We start from the raw sequence: 8,529 nt of genomic DNA on the forward strand, positions 1-8,529 counted from the left end.
TATATTTTGTTTATGTTATGAATTTTATTTTACTATTGATGATGATCAGTAACATGCACGTAATAATTCATGTAATAACTGCACAATTTCATAATATAAGAGAAACACAAACTCGTCAATCAAGATATGTATCATGAATTTAGCCATTAGATTAATTCTTCATTGGTTTCTATATTTGAATTTGGCAATCAAGTAAGATGTAACTGGACTTGGAACTAGTACGTAGCCAATAGCCAATGATGGGTAATGAAATCGAGACCTCATATTGGTCATTGGTCTTGTTTTATAAAATTTTATTTGGCTATTGATGATGATCTTCAAAAGCAAGGCCAGAGAGACAAACTCTCCTCAGATAATCAGAAGAAGCTTTTAAATTCGTTTAACCAGTGAGATTCCACTAGTATCACCACCCCACTCTTCAAATACAACTATAACGTTCTGAGGCTTGAGCCATGAACGAGGTACATGATACCTACAAAAAGAGACACAACTCTATGTATCAAGATTTGTATTATAAGGCAACATTCAAAAGAAGAAAAAAAAACAGTTTTGTTCTTACCATCTTTGAGAAGCTTCACCACAATTACTTAGACATTTCGTGGCTGTGAATGTTCCAGCGTAGTTGCAACGTCCACAGTTTCCTTTAGCTTTATAAGCAGCCCAGTGACGTCCAATGTTTCTACCGTTTATCCAAACTTGACCTTTCCCCATTGTGTTCATGTCCACAGCCAATGGTTCGTTTCCTGGTGGTGCCGCAAAAATAGACTGCAACAATTCAAACATAAAAATGTTTTTTTCATTTGTTCATAATTGTGTTTACAATCTAATTATGACATTATAGTATTTGCTTTGTTTTGTGTTATCTTACCTTGTACCAAGTCAATGGTTGATTCTTGGCCAAAAATGATCCTTGATTCCATCTCACAGAGGAAGTCGGGGTATGAAGACTCAAAGCTTCACCTTTCATACCAACCTGTTCAAATCACATTTTAAACCATTTGTTATGATTAGTTTCTTGTTATTATTAAGAAACTCAAAACTTATTGGCTTTGAAGATCAAAGAGGACCTTATAGGACCATTTCCATTTTGACATGTCCCATGTTCCTGAGTTAACTCCCTTTAGTGTGACCGCTCCAAGAACTCCTTTGTTCCACGTCTCAAAGTGTTTACCAACATTCTGCAAACAAACCAAGAACAACCACGAAGTTCAAAGATCTAATTAACAACAAAAACTGCTTTTCAAAGAGCTAGTTGGGTCTCGGCCAGCCGGATACCCCCCGTTATCAAAAAAAAAAAAAGAGAGCTAGTTTATCTCATCAGGAACTAACAGGAAGACCAACAACAACACTCAACAGAGCAAGCCTGTTGACACCTGCGTGTAGCTTGATCTTCTGGCTAAATGTTAGTGAAGTATGTTCAAGTGATCCATAAGCCCTTCCTGTAACAGAGAACATACCATACAATGTTGTTATGTTACAAAACTAGACAAGCTTTGATTTTTTGTCTTAATATTACCTGCAAGCTGGCCATTGACAAACACATGAAGAGCATGCCCAGCCGACAAAGCTGTAAGAAGAGGGAAATCACCAGTCTTCAAAAACCTCTCACCAGCACCAACTGTAATGCTGAGTAAAAAAATAACCACAAGCAAATAAACAAACCGTGAGTTTATTTTTTCCAGGAGACTGACACAAGTCAAGAGAGTTTTGAAGTTATACACTTACTCTGTTAGATACCAGAAATAGTCAGACTTGTCCCAAGTCATGCTTATCTGTTCCACAAGCCCGTTTCTTGCAAACGTACCAGCTTCATTCACAAAAGGAACCACTTCATTGAATGATTCCCAAGAGAATCTTGTTCCTGTTGAAACCATATTCCTGTGTACGCTTGGTGCATTCACCTGTTTAATTCAATTTAATTTAAAAATCAATAAGATAACTAACTTTTCTTGACAAACAAGTTTTCTTTCTTTTCTTACCTTTGCGGTGTTGTAATATTCTGTTTTGCAATCAGGTAAAATACTAACGGACCAAGGAGGCAAATCATATGGGAATCCACGGAACATAACTCTCGCTGGAGAGTTCACATCGTTGTTCGATAAAAACGCAGCACAAGATGACTTAGACCAGAACACATGAGCCTGAAAGCAACATTCAAATGATCATTAGGTTTCTTTCTATAAACGTTAACAAAAAGTTACAAAAGAAAAGATTTGATCCTCTACCTCTTGTTTAGCTCCAAGATATGTGACGGTTGCATCAGCAGAAACCAAAGCTGGCTCGCTGAGTTTGATGACTTTATGTAATGCTTTCAAGTGACTGTACTTTGGTTCTCTTGGTAAGCCTTTACGTAGTAAACAGAATCAGATTAGCTAATCATTCAGACAGATTTGATGTGTGTTCTCAGTTTTGGTTAGTACCGTATTCATCGAGAGGTGCGTCGTAGTCATAGCTTGAAGCCATGAACTCACCAGCAGTTCTGTCGAAGTTCGTCCCTCCATGATACTATATAAAAAGAAAACGTAAGTTGAACCGAGATGTTATTTTACACTGTTTTATGTGTAGTCATTGCATTCATATGTAGCTCTGTTTTATATTTACTTACCATATAGTAATTGACAAAGGAACCTCCGTTTTGTATGAATCTTGCAACGGAGTATGCTATATCTTCCACTGGTCTATATGGTACAGCACCTCCAAACTCTGTATACCTGAGATTTAATTTACAAATTGTTTTATTTATTTTTTAAGTTGAGAAAATTATGATTCTAAAAAAAGAAAGTTGAGTAAATTATCCTACTACAATCTATAATTTCTATTTAACTGAATAAAGATAGTTTTATTTTCTCTGCATATTGATGTTGTGACTTACCAACCAGTCCAATTCTCTGTCCACATTTTGGGCTTGTTGATTGAGTTTGGTTTGAAACCCTCACAGTAATAACCATTGCATGTGTCGATCTGGAATTTGCATTAACAGAAAAAATCATCATAAAGGAAAGGAGAAATTTGAGAGAATTCAACTTCACAAATAAAATGTAATACGTAACTGATCCAAATTTTGTTTGTATTATTTTAATTTTGTACTGAGAAAAATAAAATAAAAGCGAACCGATGTCAATGATATATTCCGGTAAAACCCAACCCATACCAAATCCACAGAAGTTTGGTTTAGATCAAAAACCCAAAATCATTTTTGTATTCAACTAAAAAAAGATGAAGAATAATTTTCAGTTTTTCCTACAATAAAAAATAAATACTTTCTTTGCCAAGGTATTTATAATTAGAGAGAAGGAAAAGGAAAGAACATACAATAGGAGAAGGAGCATCCTCTTGCTTGCACATGATCCATGGAACACCTGTTTGGAGTCCTAATGCCATTTGAGCTGCCCACTGTGTGTAAGCCTTCGCTGGTGCACCAAGTTCCCACTCCACTGGTCCATATTCATTCTCAATCTGTCCATTTTTTTCATTTACATAATAAAAACACTTTTAATTTGAGCCGTCCATGTCTAATCATTGGTTAATGATGATAATTAATGTAACAAACAGCAACAATATGTGAAACCTGTGCAAGAATGATGGGTCCTCCTTGGGTTTGAAACAACCTTTCTGCTTTCATCATCCATACAATCTTTTCAGTGAATTTCTTCATTGCAGCCTATTCAATATCAATTAGAATTAACATTAATCATCAAATAAGGAGACAAAAATGTTAACATAAAATGGGTGAAAGATGGGTATATATAGAGTTTAAACCTTGAAGGGCTCATTATCCGTCCTAAAAGCTATACCAGGAACAAATTTGAGCCAGACCGGAAATCCCCTAGAAAACCATAAAAATTAATTAAAATCTTATAACCAACGACATTTTTCTTTTTCTAAAGAGAAATTAGTAATTTTATCTTACCCGAAGTTCCATTCTGCGCAGACAAAAGGACCAATCCTGAGATTAACATAGAGACCAGCTTGCTGCACCAACTTGATAAACTTAACCAAATCATACCTGTCTCCAAAATAATACTGGACAACCAAATAATACAGAGAAAATGAGAAGAGATGTGACTTGTGAGAGAAGAAAAGTAATCAAACAAACGGTTTAATATTTATTCTTTTGTAATTACATTTCCAGGAGAAGGTTCGTGGCCATTCCAAAAAACATAAGTCTCTATCACATCCAAGCCTCCTTCTTTGGCTTTCTGTATAAGACCAGGCCACATCTACACAAAACAGAGCATTCAATGATTCATGCATTTATTGTTTAGAATAAGAAAAAAAAATCTAACACATTATGTAGACAATAAGCAAAAACCCATGTGACGTAGAAAGCTTGGAAAGAAAAACACATTGCACAAAATCAAATTAAGCCAATAAATTCAAGAAAACAGAGGAAAATAAGAGTTTTATTTATTTATCAGAAGTTATGAAATTTACATTTAAGTTTTTTTTTTTTGATAAAAATTTACATTTAAGTTCTGCAGAAGAAACACTGAATAAATAAATAAAAGAAATTGATTGATGTGAATAAATATTATTACCTCAGGGGTGCTTCGTGGATAGTGAATGGAACCTGAGAGAAGAATTCTTCTTTGTCCATTGATGATCACAGCTTTACGATCATAAGAGACTGTTGCTTTTACTGAACAGATCAATGATGAATAACAAAGAATAGCCAGAAAAATGGAGACTTTATCTCTAACATTCAATCCCATTTCTTTTGATTTTCCTGACGAATAAGATTCGTACTGAAAGAAAAATCTGTTAAAATGGGCTTTTGGGTTTGGAGCAATGCTTGTTTTGGAGTAATATATATAAGAAGAGAGAGATGGTGATACATATAAGATGATGTATGTATAGATTTTAAGGATACCATATCTATTCTTTATTCTTGGAAGAGATTAAAGATAGAAATTTATCTTGAGTCTGTCTAATCTTGTTTGCTTTGTGCGGGTGACTTTGAAACGTCACAACCTACTTATTTTAGTTTGATTAATTTTGGATTTTCTTTTTTTCCTTCCTCTTGTTATTGATTAGGTAGCTCACCCACAATATGAGGGGATATATATTTGTAGTATTGTTTCCTTTAAAACTATAATTTCAAAAGAAAAAAAAATCAAGTGTTTTATGGAGTAGTAAATAACATAATGTGGAAGGAATTCGATGGACAAATACTATGCTTAAATAATTTTTTTTGATGGTTTGCAAATTGGAATTTTCAGAAGGAAATAATCAAGAGTAATAATTATGTGAAAATAAAATGAAATTTACTTATAATTGTCCTTTTTATTCATATTAGGTTCTTATTTTTGAAATTTAATACAAGCTAAAATGATGGTATCTTTTAGTTATCTTTTAAAATATTGTTTGAAGATTCTTTTTATACACTAAATGAAATTTAATTTTCTACTTTACCCCTAACTATTCTATTATTATTTTTCTCAGTTTTATTAATACATTAAAATAATAGGGTTAAAAGTTAAGGTGGTGTTATTCAATGGTAGATTTCAAGTTAATTCTTTAGCTTTTATAATCTAGTGTTATTCAATTATTCATTTTAAATCTTTTATTGAAATCTAGTGTTATTGGTTTTTGTATTTAAAATATTAGTATTAAAAAACTTTGAAACCTAGTGTTATTGATTTTTTTATTTACAGTTCTCTCACTTAAAGAATTTAAAATCTATAGTTATTCAATCAAAGATTTGAATATAGCATTTAAAATCCTGTATTATTAAAATTTGATAGATTCTTGCAACTTATTTGATCTGAAAGATTTTAACTGAATTTGGAGATATTTTCATGTGTAAAATAGATCACTCAAAATCTAACCTTTTACCTATAGATTTCAAAAACATTTTTGTTATTATTATTGCAAATGAATAAATCGTGCCTTTTTTCTTGATATTATGTTATTTGGTTTGTGCATTTTTTGAAGATTCTTTTTATACACTAAATGACATTTAATTTTCTACTTTACCCCTAATTATTCTATTATATTTTTCTCAGTTTTATTAATACATTAAAATAATAGGATTAAAAGTTTTTGTTAAAGTCTTACATTAAAATTATCAAATAATATGTAGTTTCTCAAAAAATTTACAATTATATTAATAATGTGAAACAGAAGAAATATTAATTGAACAAATAGACTGATGACACACAAAAATCATTCTAATAAAGGTGTGTTGGTCTAGTTATCAGTACAAGGAGTTAGTTTCGTTGTATCATAAGTTTAATCTATGTCCTTGGACAAAAAAAAAAAGAAAGAAAGAAAGTTAAATCTATGTTCGGAAGGATAATTTATACCATGCCGTGCTCTTATCAACCGTATATATACATCCCGACCACCCACGGCTAATGGCCATCCACGTCCGCTCTCTCAACCTGTGGATTTTATCCCGTTCTAACGGTCGGTGTGTTAATTTTTTCAAGGTCTAAAAGTCATGTTTACTGACCCTACAATCAGAACAAGACTTTTATCCATGCTTTGGCCTCATTCATACGGTATCACGAATCACTTCCCGATAGGTCATCCATCATTTCACTACTTCAGCTCAAGCACGCTAAACACTGGAGTTATAAACGGATGTGTGATGGAAAAGATAAGTCAACTTTGGTGACATAGATAGCTAAATCAATCATCTTAAACCTTTCCATATATCACAACTCGGAATGTTATAATTTACCTCCTCTCAAATAACGCAACGTTCTTGTTGCGCCCCACGACATGTCTCCAGACGCCTCTCGGATCAGAACCGAGATGGCTAACATGACTATGGAATACACATTGAATGCGAAGATTACACATTTCATTTTTGGTAGTAGATCCATAATCAAAAAAGTGTTTGTAATTGTTCCAGAAGAAATGAAAAAAAGATATGGTAGAGCTAAGACACTTATTGTATGAGGTCTACCACTTATAACGCCCTGACCGCCCACGACTAATGGGCTACACACGCCCGCTCTCTCGGCCCGTGGGCCCTCTTCCTTTCCAACGGTCGGTGCGTTAATTTCTTCAACACCGAAAGTCATGTTTACTAACCCTGCAATCACCACAAGACATTTCCCGTGCTTTGGCATTACTCACACGGTATCGCGAATCACTTTCCGATAGGTCACCCATCCTTTCACTACTCCAGCTCAAGTACGCTTAACTCTGGAGTTCTAAACGGATGTGTGATGGAAAAGAAAAGTCAATTTTGGTGACATAGGTAGCCAAATCAATCATCTTAACCCTTTCTATATATCACAACTCGGGATGTTACAATTCACTTCCTCTTAAAGAACGCAACGTTCTTGTTGCACCCCACAACATGTCTCAAGACGTCTTTTGAGTCAGAACCGAGATGGCTAACCTTGCTCTGATTCCACTTATAACGCCTTGACCGCCCACGGCTAATGAGCCATCCACGCCCGCTCTCTCGGCCCGTGGGCCTCGTTCCTTTCCAACGGTCGGTGCGTTAATTTTTCCAAGGTCCGAAAGTCATGTTTATTGATTCTGCAATCACCACAAGACATTTCTCTGTGCTTTGGCCTCACTCACACGGTATCGGAAATCACTTCCCGATAAGTCACTCATCCTTTCATTACTCCAGACTTGACTCTGGTGTTCTAAACGGATGTGTGACGGAAAATATAAGTCAACTTTAGTGACATAAGTACCCAAATCAATCATTTTCCATATATTACAACTCGGAGTGTTACACCACCGTATGTCTATCTCAGATCCATTAAAATGTGTTGCCTAACTTGCCTCCGCTTTGAACTGATAATTTATATATGATAAAACAGAACATATATATATATATATATATATATATATGTGTAAAATTCGCTTTGATTCATACATATAAATAAGTTCGAGAGAGTACAAAACGGTGCTTTTCTTTGTATCCAAAAAGCCATTGCGTATGGATATACTTTCTTATTTTGAATTGTTTCTTTTCTTATTAATTTAATATTGTATTTGTAGTAATGTGTTGAGATATATTCGTTCACATTTTTGCTATTTGGTTTCGTCTTGAGAAAGAAAGCCAAGCCAAGTTGCCACATTCACATTCATGACGTAGTTAAAGCTCTACCGTCCACGGGAACCAGAAAGAAATGGAGGCTCTAATTACCATCTCGTTAATAACAACATATCTAGAAGACTAGATAACTTCTTAGTTCTTACTATAAATTACTCTTTAGATCAAATCAAGATAAATAAATTTGATGTTATGTTTTCTCTTATATATATTTCATTTGATATTATTAATATCATTTTGACCAAACTAAATATTTCATCTGTTTTAAAATGATCTATGTTTTTCAAAAAAGTTGTTTCAAAAAAAATATTTTTATATTTCAATTTATTTTATTAGGCAACAATAGAAAATTTTAAGCTTGGAAGAAATTAATTATGTTTATTGAATTTTGATTGATTAAAAATTGTTGGAAATTGTTAATAGAAAAATAATGCATTATGATCAAATTTTAAGATGTTTTTTTTAGTATATGTGAAAATTCTAAAACATACTCTTTTCGTTTT

The 8,529-nt window shown here is 33.4% G+C and overlaps 1 protein-coding gene across 1 annotated transcript; it reads right to left on the minus strand.

The window, feature by feature from the left end:
* Nucleotides 1-66: 66 nt before the first annotated feature.
* On the minus strand, nt 67-4,813 carry LOC106327146 (beta-galactosidase 4-like). The gene is made up of 18 exons (XM_013765215.1): nt 4,539-4,813; nt 4,125-4,220; nt 3,911-4,023; nt 3,760-3,826; nt 3,569-3,661; nt 3,313-3,456; nt 2,873-2,961; nt 2,606-2,711; nt 2,421-2,505; nt 2,226-2,344; nt 1,980-2,141; nt 1,726-1,901; nt 1,517-1,626; nt 1,330-1,439; nt 1,068-1,178; nt 869-973; nt 560-765; nt 67-472 (listed from the first exon to the last, which is right to left on the minus strand). Exons 1-18 carry the CDS (start codon nt 4,710-4,712, stop codon nt 370-372), a joined length of 2,169 nt encoding a protein of 722 aa, XP_013620669.1. The 5' UTR covers nt 4,713-4,813; the 3' UTR covers nt 67-369.
* Nucleotides 4,814-8,529: the final 3,716 nt, after the last annotated feature.

The sequence above is a fragment of the Brassica oleracea genome, chromosome C2, assembly GCF_000695525.1.
Source record: "Brassica oleracea var. oleracea cultivar TO1000 chromosome C2, BOL, whole genome shotgun sequence".
Lineage (NCBI taxonomy): Eukaryota > Viridiplantae > Streptophyta > Magnoliopsida > Brassicales > Brassicaceae > Brassica > Brassica oleracea.

Bases quoted from the DNA above. Each gene is read 5' to 3' on its own strand.
- LOC106327146 (XM_013765215.1), bottom strand. From the start codon at position 4,712: ATGGGATTGAATGTTAGAGATAAAGTCTCCATTTTTCTGGCTATTCTT. The intron at 4,024-4,124 runs GTAATTACAAAA...TTGGTTGTCCAG, and splicing joins ACGAACCTTCTCCTGGAAAT to TATTATTTTGGAGACAGGTA. The intron at 2,506-2,605 runs GTAAGTAAATAT...CTTTTTATATAG, and splicing joins CCTTTGTCAATTACTATATG to TATCATGGAGGGACGAACTT.